This window comes from Dermacentor variabilis, chromosome 2, assembly GCF_050947875.1.
Source record: "Dermacentor variabilis isolate Ectoservices chromosome 2, ASM5094787v1, whole genome shotgun sequence".
NCBI lineage: Eukaryota > Metazoa > Arthropoda > Arachnida > Ixodida > Ixodidae > Dermacentor > Dermacentor variabilis.
Window position 1 is genome coordinate 253,791,402 of NC_134569.1, and position 24,427 is coordinate 253,815,828.

Genomic DNA, 24,427 nt, shown 5'->3' on the forward strand with positions numbered 1-24,427 from the left:
TACGCAATGAGGCCACTGTAGCGCAAAGAAATATGGACAAAGAGGGTAGGACACCACGTACTGTGCTGTCCCCTTCTTTGCCCGTGTATTCCTTTTTTTGCGCTGCGATGGTTTCCATGCAAATGCAGACATCACAATTAGTTCACATTTAATTAGCCGCTTCACTAATGATCCATTTCGCACTGATACGCATTGTTTCTGCATATTTTTGTATTCTGCTACCACCTAAATGGGGCACAAAAGTCAAACCTATGACATTCACTGTCGTACACCCGGGTACTCATAGGGTTTCTATGCACGTCGTCGCCGGAGTAAAATACAAGGTTGTAGATGTTTGCAGGTTGTGAATAAAAATAAACTTTATTAAAAACAAGTGTGCGTAAAAGTAACTGGATAAAACAATGAGGAGTGTTGCGATATAACATCAATGACTGCGCAACACCACATGTGGGTACACAATAAGCGTTACAGGAAATCTCCGTTCGCAGTTAATAAATTCAAATAAGGAACGTCTAACAGGACCAACTCATCAGATTGTTCACAGGCTAAAAACCTCACGAGACACAATGAGTAAGATCGCAGTCACTAGTGCCAGACATGAAGTCTTGCTCCGTCGCATTGAAATCATGACACTGAACTTGTCATATTACTAAAAACTGAACAGTAGCTGTAGAAGCTTACCTTCCGGCGCATGCCTTCTTTATCATCACGTTGTCGCATGTGGCGTACTACTAAGAAATTACATGACTGGATTGCCTGATTGATTGATTCTCAATAAAGTGGTATGATTTTACAAGGTCCTGCACAAGAACAATGCTATCAGAACAGATTCTTGCTTAAGGTGCAAGCGGGTTTATCCATTGGGCCACACGTAAGGACACGGAGAAAAGGTGGTTGAGATGCAATAAAATATAAATATATTCCTCGCTAAATACCTTCAGGGCTCAGCTCAAGCCAACGCAGAGTCTAAGCCAATTCACAACAGGAAGCTCGATAATAGAGATTCAAAACGGCCGAATTTGGCGATAACAAGAAAAATAGATACTTCCGCAAAAAACCAGTGCGGAGTTGGCGAAACATGCCTTCTGGCTTACTGCTGCCGCGTGAAGCTTATGCGAACGCTTTCACTTGCACGTCAGAGTGGAAAAGTGATTCACGTGGTGTCCTTGTCCCCCAGTTAGTGGGTGACACGTGTAGTAACTCAGTGGAACAGCTATGCCTGCAGAGAACCGATACCAGACACGACGAGGGACGACGCACACTTCTGAGGCCACCTAGAGACATGCAGCTACTTCTGAGCGCGAAGCACAGTACAAGAAAAGTTGCTTCTCGTGCAAATCCCGTCAGTGTAGGCGCTGAGTCGAATAGGGCACGCCAGAACCAGCCACGGTACGGAAACAGACGAGCAGCAGCTGCTGATCCGTGTGGCTTGTGTCCGAGCGGCGCTCACTGTCCTCATCATCACAGTTGGCTTCATTTTTGGCAGTATGGCGCCAGTGGCTGGCGCGCACTGGTCAGAAGTTCTCGTAGTGGTGGATGAAGTACGGCAGCTTGCGGCTGTTGTTCACCGTCTCGCAAGCGGAGCTCACACTTTTCGTGAGAGCAGAAGGCCCGCAGCTGAACACGCCCACTTTGCTCACCTGCAGGCGTCAGATTAGATTAGCCTAAAACATGCGCACAGACATTCAGCAGGATCAAGCTTAAGGATTTACTTACGATTTCATCTAAACCGGAAAATCACCCGTGACAATAGTACGGAATATTCAAAACAGGAAACTCATGTAACAGACCCGAACACGGCAACTGCATGCACGGTAATTGCAACACAAATAAAAATAAGGCAACCTCTTACTTATGATGGCTGCGTGTAAGATATACTATGTTCTTTATCTTTGGTGGATTTTGTTTTTCCATAGGCGGCCTTTATTTAAGTATTTCGCGTCAGTTCAATAAAATGAGTTCCGTTATAAGTGTCATCTGTTAGTTATTTTTTTATAAGGTCACTGCAATATTTCCAGATTCATTTCCTGTCGCAGTAATGAATAACAGCCACGAAGCAATGAACGAGAAGAGCGGTACCAATGCTTATTAGCCATTTAATAAGAACCCAAAAAACAAGCCACCAAAGAAAACATAGTGGAAATTACATGTACTTATTATTGAATTAAATAATAAATTAGTGGAAAGGAAAGTAGATGTAAAATTAACTTGCCACAAGTGGAGAACGAATCCACGCTTTCGCATTACGTGTACGATGCTCTTGCCGATTGAGCTACCGCTGCGCCATTTTCCCGTACACTGTACGAGGTATTTATGTTATCCTACTAGAGAATACCTGGGTGTGTAAGCCAGTGCCACTCCTCACGGCCTTGAAGCCACGAAGCATGACATTTTTCGGTACCCGGAATGGTCTCCGGAAACAAAAGTCAAGGGTTATTTTTAATCACTTTCAGAAATTGAAAGTACGCATTTCTGAGAAGATCTCTCAAAAGCACTATGTATGGACAGCTGGGCTAGTTGGTTATGATTAGCATTATGAAACATCGTTCCAGCGCACAACTGAACAAGGACAAGAAAAGAAAGACAACGCGAACGCCGGACTTCAACATTTGAAGTCCGGCGTTCGTGTTGTCTTTCTTTTCTCGTCTTTGTTCAGTTGTGCGCTGGAACGATGTTTCATAATGCTCTCAAAAGCAGTCAGAGAAAAGCAAGACACGTCGCCACGTATATTTATCTGGTGCTCTCAAATGAATTCTTCACAGATAAACTAAACATTCTGAATCTATATTTTGCGGATGAATGGTAATGGAACAGATCACTCGGCGTGGATGTCATGTCGCGCTCAGATGAAGCAGCCAAAAGAAGTCGAAGTTTTTAGCGATAGCAAAGTACCATTAGTAGCGTTAGCAAAGTATTAAACATTTACACGAAATGAGGTTCGTAGATTTCACAACCTTATTAGTCGAAGAAACATTCCATCATGATCATCAGCCTATGTTATGTTCACTGCAGGACAAAGGCCTCTCCCGCGATCTCTAATTAACCTGTCCTGCGCCAACCGATTACAACTGAAATCTGCGAATTTCGTTACTTCATCACCCCACCTAGTTTTCTGCCGTCCTCGACTGCCCCTCCCTTCTCTTGGCACCCATTCTGTAACTGTATTGGTTCACCGGTTTTCTATCTACGTATTACCTGGCCTACCCAGCTCCATTTTTTTTACTGCGAAGCTGTATGCAGGGGCCGAATCTTATAACGGTTCGGTTGGGGAACCGTTCTTTTGGCCTCACCTGATTGGCCGAAATTTTGATTACGTCACAGGGCGTCAGAGGCAGCGGGGCGGTATCGCAATTTTCGAGTACGTCACGCATCTGTCAATCATCTTCAAAGCGAACCGGTCGTAGGAACCGGAGAAGGGGTAGTCCGCTTTGGGTTCCCTTGCTGTGGCTTGGCTGTTGGCTTGTGACCCTGGCCGCGCGCGCCGGTCGCGCGCCCCCGGAGACGCGCGGGCGTCGCGCGCGCGTGCGTTGGTTGCTTCGGAGGCTATTACTTGCCTTCGTCGTCTGCTTGGCGTTGCTCTTTCGGTGTCGACCACGGCTGAAAATGCGATACGCTTTCGAAGAAGTGACGGATAATCAGTTGCACCGCCTTTGCTGGCTTTCTACGTAGACCTTTTGCAAGCTACGCTATCAAATGGAGGAGACTCGGGTGCAAGCGTACGAGTGGCCATTCCACGCAGAGGAAGGGATATTGCGCGCTGCGGTTCATCGCCGCCGGCCTGCAGCTCCCAGAGCTCAGTCGGACGCGAGGCATTAATCGGAATTGCCTAGATCTCTGCTGCCGGCATTGTCCACAAAGTTGCTCTCGCAATTACTGTGTTGGCCGGTTGAAGGGCTGGGTCAGCTTTGCCGTGACTTCAGCTTCAAAGTCAATGCCAAGGAGATATTTGCACGGTGAGATCGAATTCCCAGTGCTATCGCCAGTGTGAATAGCTCGCAGATCGCCGTTCAGCAGTCAGAAGGGTTCAACCTAGGCTGGTTCAGCGCTTCCTTCGTTCGGCTGATAAAACTATACAGTCAGGACGGGAAGGTATTGTGGAGCTCTCTTATTTGGCTGCCCTTTTTTCTCTGGTTCCGGATTGCCACAATGTGTTCCTCCATTTCCCGGCACAGCGCGCACCGTCAGCACCACACTCTTCGATTTTACTTCGCGCAGGCAATGCAGGGCCCGTATATCCTAATGTTCTATTTCAAGTCCATTGCTTCCATCACGCGACGCGCCGACGGGCAGATCGCCGGGATAGCGCCAACGCGGCGGCGAGCTAGTCATGTCCAAACCGAGGACGAAGGGGGAAAAAAGAAGGAAAATTGATATAGTCGGCTAGTAAAGGTGTCCCTAAGAACCAGTTAACGGTTTTGTCGCGCTCGCTACTTAAGAAGTGCTGTCAGTGCGTTCCTGTTGCGTGCATCGTGCCAACTCCTGGGTAGCGGACGACATAGCGCTGCGCTCTGCCAACCAATTTACGCTAGCGATACCACCAGTCGGCTGAGAATGAAAAAGAATGACATTAATAAATTGCTTCTGCATTGCGCAAACGCCCGACACCACAAGTTTATATTTCAAAACTTGTCGTATAATATTTAATTTATATTTTACATTCATTTAGCAAGCACAAACATTCTGCAATTCCTCGATTAGCTCGTCATATAATGACGTACACTTCAGAGGTGGCACCCTCTCACCTATTGGTCGTGTACTCCCCTTCTTCCACCGCCGGCTTGGGAGTGGCACATCTAATGACGTAAGCGGCGAAGCGGACGGTTCGTATTCCGAACCGTTATAAGATTCGGCCCCAGGGTGTTTCACGTAACTTGCGCCAAGGAATTTAAGAAATGTGGTTAGCCGCAGCCGAATGAAACCAATGACATATAGTTTGACATCATGCGGGATTTCATAGAGTATTTTTTTATGTTCCGCTAAATTGTTTGACTAAGCTGACTTATGCAACTTTTTTTATTCACTTTACGGCCAAGTGAGTTTCGTTTTTTTGCAGAGGGGGTTCAGAAACGACCGATCCAATATTTTTTTTTGGTGCGACGTACATGCTGCACAGCGATTTTTCTCGGTGTTTAATAAGAACTCGCGAAATATGACATAAAACCACACGCCTGCGCTCGTGCGCAATCGTGTTGCAGTGCTTCCAACCCTGCGTCGAGCGTATCGCTTATCAGGGACGACTGCGCCTCTTTTCCATGCGGCACAACCAAAGATGCTGACGTATTGTGAAGCCGATGCCTAGAGTTGCGGCCGGTCACGTCGCCATGGTCTGTGCGCGTGGTTCTTTCTCACGAACCGCGACTTAGAGCGCTGCAATGCGGTAGTGCAGGAGCGCAGTCGCGTGGTATTCTTTCATATTTCGCAGGCTTTCTTTAAACGCTGAAAAAATCAGCTAGCAGCATGCACACTAAAAATTGCATCGCTCGTTTCTGAGCTCCCTCTACAACCCAATGAAACGCACTTGGCCCTAAAGCCAATATCGAAAAGTGCGAGCGAATATTGGATGAAGAGGAGAAAGAAGCTGGGCTGGCTCGCGTGCGGCGCTGAGAACAGTTTTCACTTTGCGTTCTTCATCTTGTAGATTGTGGGGTTCTCACACCCGTGCTCTTGGGACAAAGGAACGACAAGACAATACTGCGAACAATCACAAGGGCATTTATTGCGCCTTTCATAGATCAATGCCTGCCAGCCGAGTTGCTATCCACAAAATATGCCGATGGGCGCGCGACAAATCTAGAAGTCCGACTCACCGCGACCGGATAACGAGCGAATATGTTCGCCCCATGCTGGATCCCAACGCCTGGTCGTTCGCGCGTACGGTCACGCGAACGGTGGCGCGTTCGAAGGATGCCACGTGAGACGGTCTGACAGAAGCATGGATCGGTGCACGCGCGGGACGTCCGCGTCGTACGCTGACCCGCAGCCAAAGACGAAGCGTGTTCTCCCTTGCACCCCCAAGTTACCCTGCCGCAAGGCGGGGTTAGCAGCGCAACACTTGCGCCATCTGTCTTACTGCGCTTCAACCACAGCGACCGCCGCGGGCCCCAGGCCACGCGGCGAAGCCGCACTGCACGAGAAGGAAGCTATGCGGCAAAAATAACATATCAAGGGTCGTGTGAGAGTCGCGCATCCCCGCATCCCCCCAACCTTATATCACTGCTTATTCCGGCGAAACATGTTACACGGTCTAACATCAACCCGTGCTTCGCAAACAAGGTAGTATATGCAATATTGGCCGCGCCGAGGAAATGTCCACACGCTGTCCAAAACATGCGAGCCGACTGTCCTTGGGTACACCGCTAGCATCCGCTGGTGCCAGCAGCAGCTCTGCAGACTCGACGGCACGATTCCAGGTCACGACTCCGGAAACGGCGACGCAGTAGACGGCACAAGCAAGGGTCGCTCGCGCTCTGCTGGCGAGAGCCGCGGTACCTGTCGGTGACCGCCGGCTCTTTTCTCCACCGCCGAGGGTTGCGAGCTGGATACAAGTGGCCGCCGAAGTCGCTGCGCCGAACTAGCCACAGCATCACCATCGGCCGGGGTGGCTCGATCGTAGTCCGAGGCAGCAGCGCAGACGATGTGCCAGTGACAGCAAACCAGGGTTGACTCCAATCACGCTGCGTACACTCAACACACTCGGCAAGCACTAAAGTAGTGCAAGGGAGAGGAATTCTGCATGCTTATCGCCCGCGTGTTACGATGTTCAACCCGGCTAGCAAAAGATCGGGCAGCTACTCAGATGCTAAGTTCACGTGAACGAAGCTCGCTTCCTTAAGCCGAACGAGTAATTTTAATTCCTGCGAGGCTAACTAGAATGAGGCAAGCAAAGTGCAACACCTCAACGCCACGATCCACCAGGTTGTGTCCCTCCACGTGCGACAGGCAGCTTCGTAAAGCCTTAGGCGTAAAACGTCGCTACCCTGACAACAACCGGCATCCAAAAAACAACAGCGAAAATGGGCGCAAAACAGGCAGCCGCGAGGACACGTCAGCTCTCTTAGGTGGTCCTACCCCGCTCGGTGCACAGAGCATCCGAGTTGACGGCGCGCACCGTCCCAGACGTTGTCGGAGCGCCCGGTGCCAGGCCGCAATACCAGTCAGCCCGTAGCGGCACCCGTGGCCCACGGCCACCCGGCTCCCAGAGCCACGACTTCATCACAGTCAAAGAGATAGAAGAAGCTGTTTACATAAGAAATTCAGACCAACCACGAGGCTTCTGTACTCACTCGTTTCAGGCTTGCCACTGCTCCGCGGGCGCTAAGGCTCGCTCTCCCAGGATGCAGACCGCGTGGCTCACGTACCGACGAATGTCATTAAAAAAATCATTTGCGAAAAGGCTTAGCATGTTGAAAAGTTCAAACACACTATAGCCACCGTCGCCTCACTCAAGAAAGCACGCCGCCAATGCTAGCGATTAAAATCCACGCTAGGCCTACGCTTCGTTCAAACAAAGGTCTCGAACGAAGGAAAACTGTTAAAACTATCGTCCGATGCACCAAGAGGTTCACGTTGAGCAGCCAGATGTGGGATTCTCATACCCGTGCTCTTGGGACAAAGGGACGACAACACAGTACTGCGAACAATCACAAGGGCATTTATTGCACCTTTCATAGATCAATGCCTGCCAGCCGAGTTGCTATCCACAAAACATGCCGATGGGCGCGCGACAAATCTAGAAGTCCGACTCACCGCGACCGGATAACGAGCGGATATGTTCGCCCCATGCTGGATCCCAACGCCTGGTCGTTCGCGCGTACGGTCAGGCGAACGGTGGCACGTTCGAAGGATGCCACGCGCGACGGTCTGGCCGAAGCATGGATCGGTGCACGCGCGACCCGACCCGCAGCCAAAGAGGAAGCGTGTTCTCCCTTGCACCGGCAAATAACCTTGCCGCGAGGCGGCGTTAGCAGCGCAACACTCGCGCCATCTCTCGTACTGGGCTTCAACCACACCGACCGCCGCGGGCCCCAGGCCACGCGGCGAAGCCACACTGCAGGAGACGGCAGCTATGCGGGAAAAACATATCAGGGGACGCGTGAGAGTCGCGCAGCCCCACAAGATAAACGCGATTCAACGTCATAATAATAAACACTTTGCATAATTCATCAAAGTTATTCACTAATTAGGTTGAATATAATAAAAGACCCTATGGAGCACCCCATGACGGCAAACCATACGCCGTTGGTTTCCTTCAGCTGCGGCTAACCACTTTCTTTAAATCCTTGCAAAAAGTTATGTGAAACACCCTGTGTATAGCTAGTGGTCGATGCCCGGGCGTGTACGCGTAGCGTCGACGCGAAAAAATTCTCGCATCCAGTTTCTTGCGAATGTTCTCTGCAGGTCTCAGTCTAAGGTAGGTATCTTGCAAAAGATTATACTGAAACTGGCCACTAAGAAGACTATCATGACGCCGAGTTTCATTTACTTGTGATGTGAAGTTCAAATTGAAGTTGTAAACGCTACAAAATTACCGTCTGCTGTCAGTACATGACCGTCTACGCATGAACTATGGTTGCTGTAACTAATGCTTTATCCAAACTATCCCAAAACGAAGTATATGGCAACTAGCCACAAGACTACTCTAACATTACGCCGAGTTTCATCTACTTCTCATAATTACGTTGTTAACAGTGAAGTTGAAAATATTGTGAAATTCACGTCCGCCATTCAGCGGTACTTGCACACGTCACTACTTTATGAAAGAAGGATAAATCGCTCCACAGTCAAAGGATGTATTAACGCGATAGCATTAAGGAGCTCGTGCCACAGAAAATCTGGTGCCGGCGTTGGACGTCGTTGCGGCAAAAAAAAAAAAAGAAATTCGAACCGCGCATACCCAGGCCCTCCATGTGACCGAAGGAATTTACTGAAATAATTGAAGTTCTCAAGCGAAAATACGTAGAAAAAATCGCGAACTACGACCTACAACCTACAGACGTGATAGCTCTCGGATTGTAGTTTGACATTCTGCTACGTGAACATTCAAAGAAACCACTTTTGCAGCGTTTATACAATACAAAGACAGGCCTCGGCAACCAGAATTGGCGCGCGCCGGCGCGCGGGCGGGTGTCTTGGGGGCCACGGAGCTGCGGGCCCAGTTCCTTGCAATACCTTTAGCTGGCCCTCACCTCCGCTGCATATACAGGGCCAAGAAATACCTCAGGTAACAGAACATAAATACATTTGTACATGGATAAACAAAGTTTCCACAGGAAAAAATCATAACAGTAAAGGGGAAGAAAAATGCAGCCATAATGAAGCACAGAGTGCTACGGGCATACAATAGGTACGAGGTCCTCCGAGGTATGTGGAAACGTGTAATGGTTCCAGGGCTTACTTTTGGAAATGCGGTTGTTTGCTTTAAATCAGGGGTACAATCAGGACTCAATGAGAACCAAACTTCAGTGGGTCGCCGCGCATTGGGCGCTCACGGGAAGACTACAAATGAAGCTGTGCAGGGTGATATGGGCTGGACTAGTTTTGAAGTGAGGGAAGCTCGCAGTGAAATTGAGTATGAAGGACGACTGAGGAATATCGAAGAAAGCAAATGGGCTGGGAGAGTGTTCAGGTATCTGTACAGGAAAACAATTGATTCGAAGTGGAGGAAAAGAACTAGGAAGCTTACCAGCAAGTATGCGACCTGTAGGGTGGGCAACACAGCAACAAGGAAGGTCAAGCGGAAAGCCAGATAGGCTGAAATAATCTCAAGGATGGCGGCAGTGGAAAAGAAACCTGCCATGAGTAACTGCTTAAGAGGAAAAAACGAAATCAGGAAAGAAATTATTTATGATAACTCAAAGGGAAGCTCATTACTTTTCGAAGCGAGATCGGGATGCCTTAGAACACGCACCTATAAAGCGAGGTATAAGAAGTAAGAAGTATGTGCTTGCTGCGGTAAAGCTAGGGAAACGACGGAGCATGTTTAATTTGAATGTGAAGACGTCTACTCAGCGGTCGATTTAGGTACCACTGGCCTCCTTGAAGCCCTTGGGTTCAGCGGGAGCAGTGTTAAAGCAAACATGTCCGCAATAGGCATTAGCAAGAGGCGATTGGAGGATTGGTGGAAGTAGGGAAACGACACAAAAGTACAGTTCGAAATAGGGGATCAGAAAATTTGGGTGGTGTAGTTCATGGTGTTTTTTTTCTCTTTTTTATTGTTTAATCTGGGTAGGACATTAGGCAGTATAATAGCAAGAGCTTGGTGGGCGAAAGGGGACGCTCATAACATCCATCCATCCATCCATCGTGGCCCACGCAAGAGGTTGCGTTTCTACCACAAAGCCGACCTTCGCGCATAGCATTTGCACGCATAATAATAATAATAATAATAATAATAATAATAATAATAATAATAATAATAATAATAATAATAATAATAATAATAATAATAGACGAGTCGCGCAAGCAAAAACACACCACACACACCACAGCTTCGCTGCTCGTCATTCTTCGCGGAGTTGAAGCGCTGATGAATTTTTTTCTCTTATAGTCAATAAGAATATCGGATGTCCCCGTTTGCTCTCTGATCCCCACCGCTCTCTTCCTTTCTCTTAACGTTAAGCCTAACATTCTTCATTTGATCGCTTTTTGCGCGGTCCTTAAGTTGTTCTCAAGCTTCTTTGTCCGTTTCCAAGCTTTTCCCCATATGTCAGCACCGGTAAAATGCACTGATTTTACAACTTAGTTTTCGACAAAAATGGTAAGCTTCCAGTGAGGATTTGGCGATGTCTTCCATATGCATAGCAACCCATTTTCTATTCTCCTGTAATTTTCCTTTTGTTGATCATGTTCCCCTGTACCCTTTCGAATAGAATAACACATGGAGGAACATGGACTACACCCCAATTTCATGTACGGATTCCGGAAAGGCATGTCAGCAAAGGATGTCTTTCTCCTCATCAAGGAAGACGTCCTCAACCCACAACCGGGCAGCAACAAAAACCTACTCCTAGCCCTCGACGTGGGAAAGCCTTTGCTAATACAGCACACGAAACCATCCTAGATGGCTTCGCCGCCATAGGATGCGGAGAGCGAGTATATCAGTATACCGTGGCTTATCTCAGTCACCGCAAAGCCCGCATTGGCGTAGCAGGCAAACAATCAGACATATATGATCTACCGCAAAAGGGTACTCCACTAGGATAAATATTATCTCCTTTCCTCTTGAACACCGGACTTAGAAAACTTGCATTACAACTGGAAAACATCCCAAAACTTGGATGTGCCTTCTATGCCGACGATATCACCATATGGGCAACAAAGGGTTCATACGGCGACAGAGAAAACACATTACTAACAGCTATCGAATACGTCGAGTCATACCTAACCAAAGCAGGAATGAGATGTGCCCCACACAAGTCGGAGTACCTTCAAGTCCGGCCCAAGCAAACTAAGGAACATCGAGCCCCACCAATACATATCGAGATTGCCGGGCAACCTATAAAGCGCGTCCGGACAACACGCTTACTCGGTATGCACGTCCAGGAGAACAACGGCATAAAGGTAGCCTCAGGGAAATTAAATCACGTTATAAGAAGCATCGCGTCACTCATCGCCAGAGTATGGCGCAGCAAAGATGGTTTCACAGAGGACGAACCTTAAGACTGGTACTGGCCCTCGTCATCAGCCGTGTCACGTACGCACTCCCGTATCAAGTCAAGCGCCAAAGCGGGACCCAGCGCATGGATACTCTTATAAGAACGGCCTACAAAACTGCCTTACAACTACCATCAAGCACAAGCACAAAGAAATTACTAGCGCTAGGGGTATACAACACCTTTGAGGAGCTAGCAAGCGCCACCCTCATAGCGCAGAGGGAGCGCCTCAACAAAACACAACAGGGAAGGCACCTTCTTCAACGGCTGGGGTACCCGCTGACACCCCAGTACTGCAAAGAAGAAACAACTCTTGCCTAACCACATTGCAGAGAACATTCTAGTAGACCGTATCCCCAAGAACATGCACCCCACCCACAATCAAGAGAGGAGAGCAGCGCGTGCCCGCACGTTGCACAAACGCTGCTTCAGAGACCTAGATACATACTACACGGACGCTAGCCCGTATCCCTCGTCGCCACGTCGTGGCCCCAAATACACATTCGCCGTCGTCAACCAGGGGAACCTGGTAGCCTCTGCCTCCATCCGCGCCACATGCAGCGCAGCAGCAGAAGCAGCAGCGATCACTCTCGCACTTAGCGACGCCGAAAGCAAGCGTCCTTACGGACTCACAGGCGGCGTGTCGCTTATACACGAATGGCACCCTCCCTATACAAGCCATTCGAATCCTGGGCCACTCACTAGAATGGACCCACGGTGTCGTCTGGTGCGCCGGGCACAAAGGCCTGCGGGGAAACGAAGAGGCGGACTGCGCAGCTCGAGGGCTCACAAGCCGAGCGCCAGACCACACCGTTCTTCAGCCCCCGACAGACCGACGAGCGACCCACGAGTTAACCACAAGTCAACAAATACTGCAGGGCCAATGTCTCGAAAGAAGACAATACGCTCCTCCGCATAAAGCTCTCAATAAACTCTAGGCAAGGGACTGGTATCGTCTACAAACGAACATATACCCACACTTGTCTCGTCTACAGGCAATCTCCCAAGACAGATATACGTCCCGGGCATGTCCCTGGTGTGGCAACCACACAGCGACACTCACGCACATAACACACGAATGCACCGACCGTCCGGGCGACGCAATTTCGCCACGAGTCAAAGCACACGCATTCGCTACGTGGCCTTGGGAGGCGGGACTCTCCGAACTGAACATGGGAAGCCAACTGGCGACCGTCGACCAGGCCCGGCGAGCTGCGACCGCCAGTGGAGCCCTGTCAGAGGGAACCACCCGCCAATAAAACAACCAACGACTTCTGTAATAATAAAGTTCCTTCTCCTCCTGTGAGTAATCGACCTAGGTAAACGTAAGCCTTCACAGACTGTAGAGGCTGACTGGCGATCCAGAACTCTTGTTCTCTTGCCAGACTATCCCCGCACAGTAATATTCAACCCCACTCATACACATTCTCTGTAAAGGTCCGCAATCATTTGTTGCAATTTGTCCCCAGTGTTGATGAACAGGACAATGCCATCTGCAATGCGATGGTTGCTGAGATATTCTCAGTTTACTAGCTCGAATATTCTTCGAAGCATGCAGTGAACAGCATTGGAGAGATTGTGCCTGCTTGCCTCACCATTTCTTTGGAGGTGTCTTTTTACTTTTTTATGGGGAATTACGGTAGCTGTATAATCTTTGTAGATATTTTCCAAGATATTCACGTATGCCTGCTGTCCTCCTTGAATACGTAATGCCTCTATGACTGGTATTTCAACTGAATCGGATGCATTTGCATAATCTATGAAAGCCATATAGAGTAGATGATTATACTCTGCAGATTTCTCGATTACGTGATTGATGACATGGATATGAAGCATTGTAGAGTATCACTTCCTGCCGCCAGCCTGTTCTCTTGGTTGACCGAAGTGTTGTCCTTATTCTATTGGAAATTATCTCGCTGAATTTTTTATACAATACTGGAAGTAGGCTAACGGGATTACCACTTTTCAGTTCTTTATTGTCTCTCTTCTTGTGCATTAGTATAATGTCGGCATTCTTCCAGTTCTCTGGGATCATTGAAGTTGATAGACAGTTTTTATAAAGGGCCACCAATTTTTTCAGCATTATGTCTCCTCCATATTTGATTAAATTGGCTGTCATTCCATGTTCTCCTGCCGCTTTTTCCCGGGTCATGTCTTGCAAGGCCCTTCTAAATTCATCGCTAGTTATAGAAGGAGCCCTCTAACCTGTTCATTGCTACTTCGAATGGAGGGAGCGTGGCTGCTCTGGGTGCTTTACAGGGCTATATAGAATTCTTCTGCTGGTTTCAATATATCCCAGAAATGGCTGGTGATATTACTCTGCTTATCTTTCAGCGCATACATTTTGGCTTGTCCTATGCCAAGATTTCTCCTGGCTGTTTTCATGCTGCATCCATTTTTTCATGCTTCTCAGTCTTTCTCACATCATAATTTCTAATATCTCTTATTTCCTCCTTGTTGATCACTTTCTACAGTGCGCGAATTCTATCTGATCTCTTGAGTTGGACAATTTCACGTTTTGTCGTTTCTTTATTAGGCCCTTTGTCACTTTGTAACTTGGGATAGCTTACCTACTCGTTGCCTTGGTGCCTTACTTCGTACTTTAAATGCGGCTTCTGGAGCCAGACTGGCTACGGCTTCGTTCACTACATCTACGTCGTCTTTATCTCCTTGTTCTAAGGCTGAATATTTGTTTGCAAGCACCAGCCTGAATTGGTCTCATTTTACCCTTGCTGCGTCTAGGTTCGCCTCTTTCTTCTTGATTAATTTTACACTTTCTCTCTTCATATCGAGCTAAATGCTAGACCTGACTTATACCCGTGTCACACGGGCAACTCGGATCTCCTTCAAACTTCCTTCCCTTAAAGGACAGCAAGGGAGTTTCACCTCAAAGGAGTTAGCTCCGTGTCACACGGCCTATAAGCGAGCTTTTGAAAGTTGCCGCTGGGGGTCCATAAGGCGCTGCTCACCTCGTACGCAGTCATGAAAGAAACACGTTATATATTGCTAAAGAGTTTTGGTTAGTTGTCTTTTCTTACAAAATACAATTATTTATGCATTGCATTTTAAATATGTCATCTATCTTAAAGACAAAAAAACGAGCATGTACTCAAGATAGCATGTACCTCATACACAGCGATTTTGTCCGCTCTGCTAGCCACCATGTGCGTACTCGATCGCGCGGTTGTGGCTGTTTGGCCGGGGGTCAGGGCAAACGCAGGGCAAACGCAGCAGCCATTACGAGAACGCCCGGTTCGAGAGTCGAATGTAGCTGCTCAACTCAAATATCTTTGTCAGTCCTCAAATACTATATTATGTGCAATAAAAACAGTTATAATTGCTGGTAAAAGTGAAATTAATAAAAATGAGGGTGATTTCTTGACTCGAAATTCAAGCACGCTAGGAACAAGAGTACTCCCTTCAATCTGCAAGGGAGATCTTCCATCTCCTTTCGCTAGGAACTTCCCTAGACTTCCTTTGCTAAAGGACTGCCGTGTGACACGGCACGCATCTCCCTCGAGATAAAGACGTCCTTGGTTGAAGGGAGTTAAAAGGATTTAGCCGCGACCGTGTGACAGGGGTATTACTTATGATCCCTGCACTTTTGCCCTACCTAACACTTCTACATCCTGCACTATGCTGGAATTGGCAGAAAATCTGTTTCATTTTTTCTTGCTCCATTAGGGCTTTTCCTGGTCCATTTTCTGTTGCTACGCTTCCTGAAGGAGGTACCCATTATTGGGAGCTTATTCCTTTCCGCAAATTCTACCGAAATCTCTCCTCTAGTGTTCCTAGAATCGATGCCGTAGTTGCCAGCTGCTTGTTCAGCAGCCTGCTTTCCCCCCCACTTTTGCATTGAAGTCGCCCATCAATACAGTATACTGAGTTTGCACTTTTCTCATCACTGATTCAACATCTTTATAAAACTGATCTACTCCGTCATCCTAATGACTGCAGGTTGGAGCCTAGGCTTGTACTACCTTTAATTTAATCATATTACTAAGTTTTATTACCACTACTGCTATCCACCTATGGTACTCCAGTAGTACCGGTACTACCAGTACTCACCTACGGGGCAGAAACCTGGAGGCTTACGAAAAGGGTTCTACTTAAATTGAGGACGACGCAACGAGCTATGGAAAGAAGAATGATGGGAGTAACGTTAAGGGATAAGAAATGAGCAGATTGGGTGAGGGAACAAAAGCGAGTTAATGACATCTAAGTTGAAATCACGAAAAAGAAATGGGCATGGGCAGGACATGTAATGAGGAGGGAAGATAACCGAGGGTCATTAAGGGTTACGGACTGGATTCCAAAGCAAGGGAAGCGTAGCAGGGGGCGGCAGAATGTTAGGTGGGCGGATGAGATTAACAAGTTTGCAGGGACGACATGGCCACAATTAGTACATGACCTGGGTTCTTGGAGAAGTATGGGAGAGGCCTTTGCCGTGCAGTGGGCGTAACCAGGTTGATGATAACTGCTATCCTTTCATTATTGCTCTAGAATTCATCAATGTTGCCTGTTATATCCTTATGAATTAAGAATCCTACCCCTTATTGCTTCTTACCTGGAAGTCTTCTATAGCAGTGGATGTGGCCGTTATTCAGCACTGTATAAGCCTGACCAGTTCTAACCTCACTATGGCCAATAATATCCCACATAACGCTTGACACTTCCTCAAGGTGTGGACCTAAGCTAGCTTTACTCGAGAGGGTCCATGTGTTGAGCGTTGCCAGATTCAGTTTCCATTGGCGCACAGCCGTGATCCAGAGATTCTTAGCCCCCTCAGCTGCGCTGCAGGTCTGACCACCGCCTTGGTCAGATGTTGCGCAGCTGCTGGGAGCTGAAGGCCATGGGTTGACAGTAGGAGTCACGATGGAGGTAGTGGCCGAATACTGCACCAGGGAGGCCAATTCCTGTTCTGTTGAGAGTTTTTTCTTAAGCTTAGTGGTCCTTCCTAATTTTGTTGCACCTGGACTAGTATAGCCCTACTGGCTCTCGGCATTTTATCGCAGTGTCAGGTGCCACCCGAAGCCTGGAGATGTAGTGTACTGAAGGAGGATTCGAACTTAATACCTTGAGATTATAAGATCGATGTTAAAAAAACAGTAGAGGATTTGAACCTTTTACTATAGCAACCAAGCATCCGAGATAACTCAGTAAGTTGAACCTACATGCGACGAGGGCCAAAACAACGCACGTACTCAGAAAGTAGCTCCGCGATAGAGGGATTTCCGCGCTCACCCGAGAACCCCTGTCCACGTGCGCTAACAGAACACAGCTGGTGACCTATTCGCCTGCGTAGAAGCCTTTTTTTTAGCTGACCGAATGTGCACCCGAACAGCACGCCGCACCTGGCCCCGAGCTGCAGGAATCCCTTCTGTAACGAATGAATAATTCTATGCGGCTTATTAGCTGAAGAAAGCGCCAGTCACATGATCATTTAGTGAGGCGACGTGTGCTTCAATCGTGGGGACAACCGTGTTGGAACTGATTAAAGAACGAGGTATGCACTGAATCTGGGAAATATCTATCGATCAGGCGTAGCGACTAAGTTTGGAATAATTTATGCTATAACGAAGTGGAAAGCTATCTGAGCGCTCCTCGCCGCGATGTATGAGACGGTATTGTTTATTTGGCTCGGAAGCGAGCGCTGTTCTCCAGTCTCTGGCCGCGTCAGTGGGTGCCGGAGAAGAGAGCATAAACAGTTGCTAAAGAAATATGTACTGCGCACCCTCGCCCTGTCGTGCACAGGGCCACTACAGTGGCTCGTAGTTACGTCTGCTGCGTAGCCTGAGTATCGCGGCCGCCATGAGGTGCCGCGACAACTGAGCCCACTGAGCCTCTGCGGATCACTCAAGGCAACAGCCTGCTCTGATTGGTATCTGTGGGTGATGTGACCCAAGTCGCCGAGATCTAATGAGGTAATTCGCTTCCCGAGTAGAACACCCCCGAGGTGTGTGGCAATCGCGGTCGAAGCTCGTTATGTTAGGAATCTTTCCAACGCGAGTCCGGAGGGTGGCACCCATCGCTTACCCGTACTGCGTGCTGCTGATGTATCCGCATGAGCGAACATGATGATCGTGTGACCCTACAAAACAGTGTGATTGTCGTAGAGACAAGTGCGAGAGGAAATGTGCTACTGATGGTTTCACTCCGCTCGAGAAGAGCTACAGTGCACTAGAATGCACTGTAGCAAGGCAAAGAGAGGAGACGCCGTGAAGTGAAAGGTAACTTGACCGATACGCTTTAAGTTTGCTGCGCCGATGGATGGTTACAGTTCCAACATCCAAATTAGATTTTAATTGCGCGCCGCAGGGGTGCTCAGTAGACGGAGCATTATAGAAACCTCCCGGTCTGCCGGCGAAGACAATGAAGAAAGATTGGGAATACGGAAAAGACGACCACAGGCTGTCTTTGATTGCCCATACCCCCGCTTGTGTTGCATTACTTCTTAAGGCTAAGTATTTCTGAAATGGTCTGTTTAAACGTCAAGTGCATTTCTCCACTCCAATAAACAGCGGATCAGGGGCGAAAATCGAACAATGTGAAAGGGCCCGTAATGGCTGCTGTGGTAATGACTTCTTCGGTCTTAGAAATCTGAAGGTCGTTTCGGAAACTGCAAGCTGTTTTGTAAAAGGCCCTTCCTCCTTGGAGAGTCGGAGTAAAGCTCTGGTTATCGAGAAATGTGGCAACATTCAGGGTACTATAATTTTTTCATCGGCGCTGTATGAAGTGGCGACCAAACACTATACTCGGCGACCAATACCAATTTCCAGCATGTGTTCGAACTCGTGCTTGGTTATTGTTAAATTCTCTCCTGCATGTTCATGGAGTGATGCATGACACGAATGGCCTTAAGCGACAATGGTTGGTTCGATGCTGTGGCAAAGAAGCCAACTTCACTCAGGTGAAGCGGTCAGGGTTGGAGTTAATTTCCTTTCCCTTTCCCCTCTGGTAGCTTCAACGCTAGTTAAGGAGGGAAGGTGTTTAAGGTCCCAAGTCGGCGCCCCCCGATGATCCGATTGCACAGGGGCAGCGCGAAGGAAGAGCCGTTGTCCGATAAAGTGACGCTTTATTCAAACACCGAGGCGTCTGTCCGAGTCCATGACCGAAGATCCGCTCTCTCCACACAACCAAACATGACATTTTAAGCCCTCAGTTGCACAAACGAGTCGCAGATCAGTCAATCACACATGCGATTTTACATAATTGTAACCAATAGCACAACCACCTTCGTGTCTTACACGGCATTGGTGGAAACAGTGGCACTCTTTACAACATGCCAGGGGATAGGATTTTTCAAAGACACGTGTCATCGCCCTCTGCCTTAGGTTAGGCTGCGGGTATCGGCCCTTGATTTCCTTTCCTTTTCACCTGCAGGCAACCGCCACGCAAGCTGCGAGAATGTTTCCATGAAACGACGGCTCATCGATGGAATGTCTGCCATACAGTGGGCAGCGCTGCCGGTACTGAGAAAACTCTGTCCCCCATGCAGCTGTGGGCCGGTCCGCTTAAAATCCAAGCACCATAATTGGGACCCGATGGCAACCACACCCAAAAGCATCCATCGGTCGTAGCCGGCTAAGTGGTGTAAAGCTACCGCCGTTTTCAGACATTCTATGTTGGCGCACGCGGATGCCAAACATCAAACCGGCTGGGCAGTGTCGCGTCGCCCAATTTCCGTGACCGAGACGGTCGACGGGACATGTGGGAAGCGCATGGACCTTAGTGGTGGCGTTGACCTCGAGCACCCCCTACCTTTCAACGCTCCCCTTCAGCTCGGGCCGTCTACCCTTTTGTTGCGAGCGAGGGTGCAGATCTAGTGTCTTTTCTACGGCGCAGTCCCTGATCGGTTTTCTCTCCACGCGTGGGTGTGTCCCGTGTCCCCTCTTCGCGGAACCCACCTGCGTCCTTCGTTTCCGGTGATTGGCCGATACAGCAGCGTGTGAACTCGTCCTGCGCTTTGCTGTAGTCGCCTAAACTGGGCCACAAAAGAACAGCAAGGTCAACTCCGTAACCTCAAACTGAAAGTTGGAAACTAGGGACTTGGTGTATGGGTTCCCAAAAGCGTGTCACACCATGAAAACTCGTGCAGTGATGAGAGGCGGAAGTCATGCGGGCTGCACTTTGTTGACTTGTAGAATTGAGTATGGCCTTCATTGCCATGTCAGCTAGGGGGCCCAAGTTAGTAAAGTCGGCCCAGATTACTGGCGCGACTGGCTGATGATACGGGAAATATCCACATGAACGCTCTTCTAAATCTAGTGTTAGGGGACAGATGTCAATTCAGCTTCCGTTGAGAGCTAGCGGTTTACCCATCAGTCTGGAGTTCCTGTCTACAACAGCCTGGCAAGAGACTGACCACTGATCCCCGAGAAAATGCCACCCACTTATCGAGTCTTGCAACAAGCAAATACGACTGTCAGAAGCGAGAGTATCTTGTCACCGTTAATGGATTCGGGCAACTTATGCTAGCCAGCCGGTCAGTTGTGCGATGCGTCACGCTGACGGCGAAAATCAGTGACTCCTACAAAGCGTCGGATACTGAGGAGTGTCTGGCTCGAGACTGACGGCTGGAGCCGGTTGACGAACTAAGTTGAGACCGCGCGAAGCATCACGTCTTTGAACTGTGTTGCTGTAGCGCCGTCGGCCTTTAAGACGAGGTTGCTTGCCTCAACGTCCCCGAGCCTTCAAATATTGGCGCGAATGTTAGCGAGGTCGACCTGCCGACCTGCTGAAGTAGGATTTGAAGTAAAAGCTCTATGCGTGAGCAATGTGCTATGAGCCCGGAATATGTCGACCGTATTTCAGAAATTGAAGAATACACAGAACATTGCTGCTACCCTGACCTTATCAGCGAGGGTGGCCATTGCGCACAGGCTAAATTCAGATGCAGATTTCCAAGCCACCTAAGCCAGGGTGGTAGGCGGTAGGAAGCGGAGAAGGTGTTGTTTCAGTAGAGTGTCGTAGAGTGCGGAAAATAGCTATGACGAACAGCGGTCCCCAGGTTCTGTGGACGAGAGGAGCTCTTGCAGCCGCGGGAGTTCACTAATCTATGTACGTTAAAATTACCCCCTTCAGTATGGCGCCGTGCCTAGTGCTGCATTTAGCACGTGAAACACTTCAACGACAGTGTGATTGGTAAAGGCGCCGAGTAAGTGGCCGTACAGCCAGCTTTGAAGTACTTGAAAGTGACACCCTATCTCAAAGCACAAACTTGTCTGCCACTCAGCCGTTGCGCTGGGGTTTCTAGTTTATAAACCCAGATGTCAGTATGGCACGGCCACAAGAGATGTAGTCGTACTGTGCCGTAGCTCATAGCGGGGTTAACAGACACACTTGATTTGTTGCTTGTCTGGGGCCTGGTGGAAACTTCTTAAACACACTTTTCCGTGGTCCTGTGACACCACTGTGGCGAAATGAGAAACTGCCACGTGACGAAGCAGAATCTAACTACTCAACTCTCTTCACAGGCGCAAACTCTCCGATGTTGGCTACTTGAAAACGAGCCTACACTTGAATACACTAGCTATGAGGTTGGTCGGGCCAGAATAGATATAGTCATACTGCACAATAGCCATACACAAGGCGAGGGACACAGTTGACTTGATGAGTAGCCGCTGCCCGCTGAAGACTTCAGGAAAGCTGTTCCTTAGCCTGGCCTCGCCAATTTGGTAAGAAGATATTACCATGGGAAGAAGTATCTAACTTCTCCAACCCTCCTCACGGGTTCGGGTTCCCACTTAGCTCACTTTGCCCTGCCGCATTTTATCGTTGTCGCCTCATCGACGCCACCATCGTTTCGATGTCATTCTATAATGTGCCAAGGCACGGTACAGTATCTTCAGTCGCGAGCTGTTGGTCACCTACGTCACCATTTAGCGCTTTCACTAGCTTCTGGAAGGACACTGGTCGGCATGTTGGCCGACGATGAGCCTCTCCCTTGTGTTCAGCACACGCTTGTCAATGTCACCCATGAACGTCACCAATTGGCATGAATCTCCCAGTTCGCCACTAACATGCAGCGTGTCAAGGGTGAGCTAGTACATTGGAGAAGCCTATGCCCTATACTGTGTTGCAGTGGTTGCTTCCACCACTACTTCTATCAACTAGAACGCCCTAGCAGAGGCAAGAGCAGCGTTCGCAAAATAGAAGTGCTCCCACAGCATCCCTTATCCCTGCGTTTCGACCTGATCTTGCTCACGTGTGTGCCCTTCTCGCTACGGTCCGACAGGCCAGCATCTCTTCTTGATTGATGATTGATGTTTAATGGCGCAAGGGCATCTAAGGCCAAACAGCGCCAGGACATGTGTTATGGTTTAGTAAAATTGTGAGATTAGGACTATGACTTAAAATAAAGGCTGTATAGAGGCCTACACGTAAGATATATCTTTAAACACTAGTGATTGAATTCTAAAATAATTACTGAGACAAATATAGGGCTTTAAATGCATTTGCAACAGGCACACATGTTAAATTATTCTGGATTGTCCAAGTCCCTTGGTGTACAATTCTTGCTTACGCAAGAAGCGCAAGAGCTCAGACATACTTTTGTGCATCAGACTGTGCCTCACCTGTAAGGCGCAATCTGAAGGTTAGGATGGCATGAGATGATGTCGAGAAAGTTAACTTTCGCAAGACAATTAAGCACTCGTTTATAGTTAAAAAGTGCATCTTCTGATAAGAACATCGAGGAATGGGGTGGTATATGGTGTGAGTAGAGTTCTCTAAAATGAGTCAATCGGTGTCGGTGAAGTTCGGGACACTGAATGAGGTGATGTAGGACGGTTAAGTTCTCACCGCAGCGTGTGCACGTCCGTGGGTCAGTTGCAGTCGAGAGGTACTTGTGTGTGCCGTAAGTGTGTCCTATTCCGATTCGTGCCAGTGTGACTTCAGTGTGTCTATCAAGCTTCAATGGGAAAGATTAGGTCAACTGCAGTTTAAGCAGGTGGAGCTTATTTTCAACTGCCTTGTCCCATTCAGCTTGCAAATGATTACGGAGTGCCTTTCGTACGACAGGTTTCATGTCCACACCAGGTATCCAGCTTACATCAACGGTATTCCGATGAGCCGATTGTCCAGAATTTTTGTATGCGATTTCATTGCCTGTGATCCCAGAGTGGCCTGGCACCCAGCATACAACAAGAGCCAGGTTTTGTTTACGCGCTACGTGGATCTGTTTAAGGAGCTGGTTAATTACAGGGTTTCGGCTTGGTTTGCCACAGGACAGGGCTGTGACAACGCTTAAGGAATCTGTGTATATTATAGACTTTTGTATATTGTGTTGTACTGTATACTCAATAGTGATCAGAATACCGTACACTTCCGCTGTAAAGATACTGCTATGTTTATGTAAGGTTTTAGAGTTGGAGAAGTTTGGGCCATGGGCTGCACATGATACCGAAGTTGTAGACTTTGAAGCATCAGTGAAAAATGCCATAGATCTATACTTGTCTTCGAGGGCCAAGAAATGTTGCTGAATGAGGGCATTTGGACAACTTTTTGTTGAGTTCTGTAAAGGACAAGTCACAGGTGACTGTACATCCATACCAAGGTGGGATGGGTTCAACGTAGTCGCTTTCCAGCAGATCTATGAAATCTGCTCCGAGTTTTTCTGCAACGGATTTTACTGCTAACGGGAACGGCGGTGCGTGTGAAGGCCTGTTTGAATACAACTGACATGTGGACTGATCACTTATGAGTGCTTTGCATGGATGTTGTTTAAGGGACATGGTTCTTATTGCGTAGGTGACTCCGAGATATGTGCGCTGATAATCCAGTGGCCACTGATCCTACTCTGCATAGAGACTTTGCACAGGGCTGGTACGAAAGGCACAAAGTGCTAGACGGATACCTAAGTGATAGATAGGATTGAGTAGCTTAAGTGCTGTCTTTGAAGCCGACTGATAAACAATACATCCATAATATATGCGTGACAACACAAGGCTTTTAAAAAGATATAGGAGACAGCGCCTATCTGTTCCCCACGACTGGTGAGATAAAATCTTTAAAAGGTTCATTGTTTTAACACATTTCAGCTTCAACTCTTTTAAACGCTGCATGAAGGTTAGCTTGGTATCGAAGATTACACCCAGAAATTTTTGTTCCTTTCTAATTGCCAGGCTTCTCCCATTCATCGTAATGCAAGGGTCAGGACATACCCCTCTTCGTCGGGAAAACAGCACACAGGTAGTCTTTTCTGCACTGAATTTAAAACCGTTTACGTCTGCCCATTTGGCGAGCCGATTAACAGTTAACTGTATCTGGCGTTCACATATGGACAGATTGCAAGATTTAAAGCTGACTTGGATGTCGTCCACATAGACAGAATAAGACACCCCGGATGGTATAGCAGAGCGGAGAGAGTTCATTTTAATTAGGAATAGTGTGCAACTTAGCACACCTCCCTGTGGTACGCAGTTTTCTTGAACAAAAGTGCGCGAAAGTACACTGCCAATTCTTACGCGGAACTTCCTTTCAGACAGGTAATTCTGCAAGATTGTCAGCATATAACCACCAATTCCATAGGACGCCAGGTCTTCCAGAATACCGTATCGCCAGGCTGTATCATGTGCTTTCTCAAGATCAAAGAATACAGATAGACAGTATTGGCTGTGTACAAATGCATCACGCATATATGACTCAAGGAGAACAAGATTATCGGTTGTAGACCTTGCTCTTCGGAAGCCCCAGATTGTTGAGGATCCAATATACTATTATATTCCAAAAAGAACACTAGGCGACGGTTAATCATTTTTTCATATACCTTAAGT

At 48.1% G+C, this 24,427-nt stretch overlaps 1 protein-coding gene across 1 annotated transcript in view; it reads right to left on the reverse strand.

Moving 5' to 3' along the window:
- Positions 1-341: 341 nt before the first annotated feature.
- Positions 342-24,427, reverse strand: part of Duox (dual oxidase) — a 389,750-nt gene continuing 365,664 nt past the window's right edge. Inside the window, exon 31 of the mRNA XM_075682845.1 lies at positions 342-1,640. Coding sequence (XP_075538960.1) covers positions 1,515-1,640 — 126 coding nt within the window. The 3' untranslated portion in view covers positions 342-1,514. The remainder of the gene's footprint in view (positions 1,641-24,427) is intronic.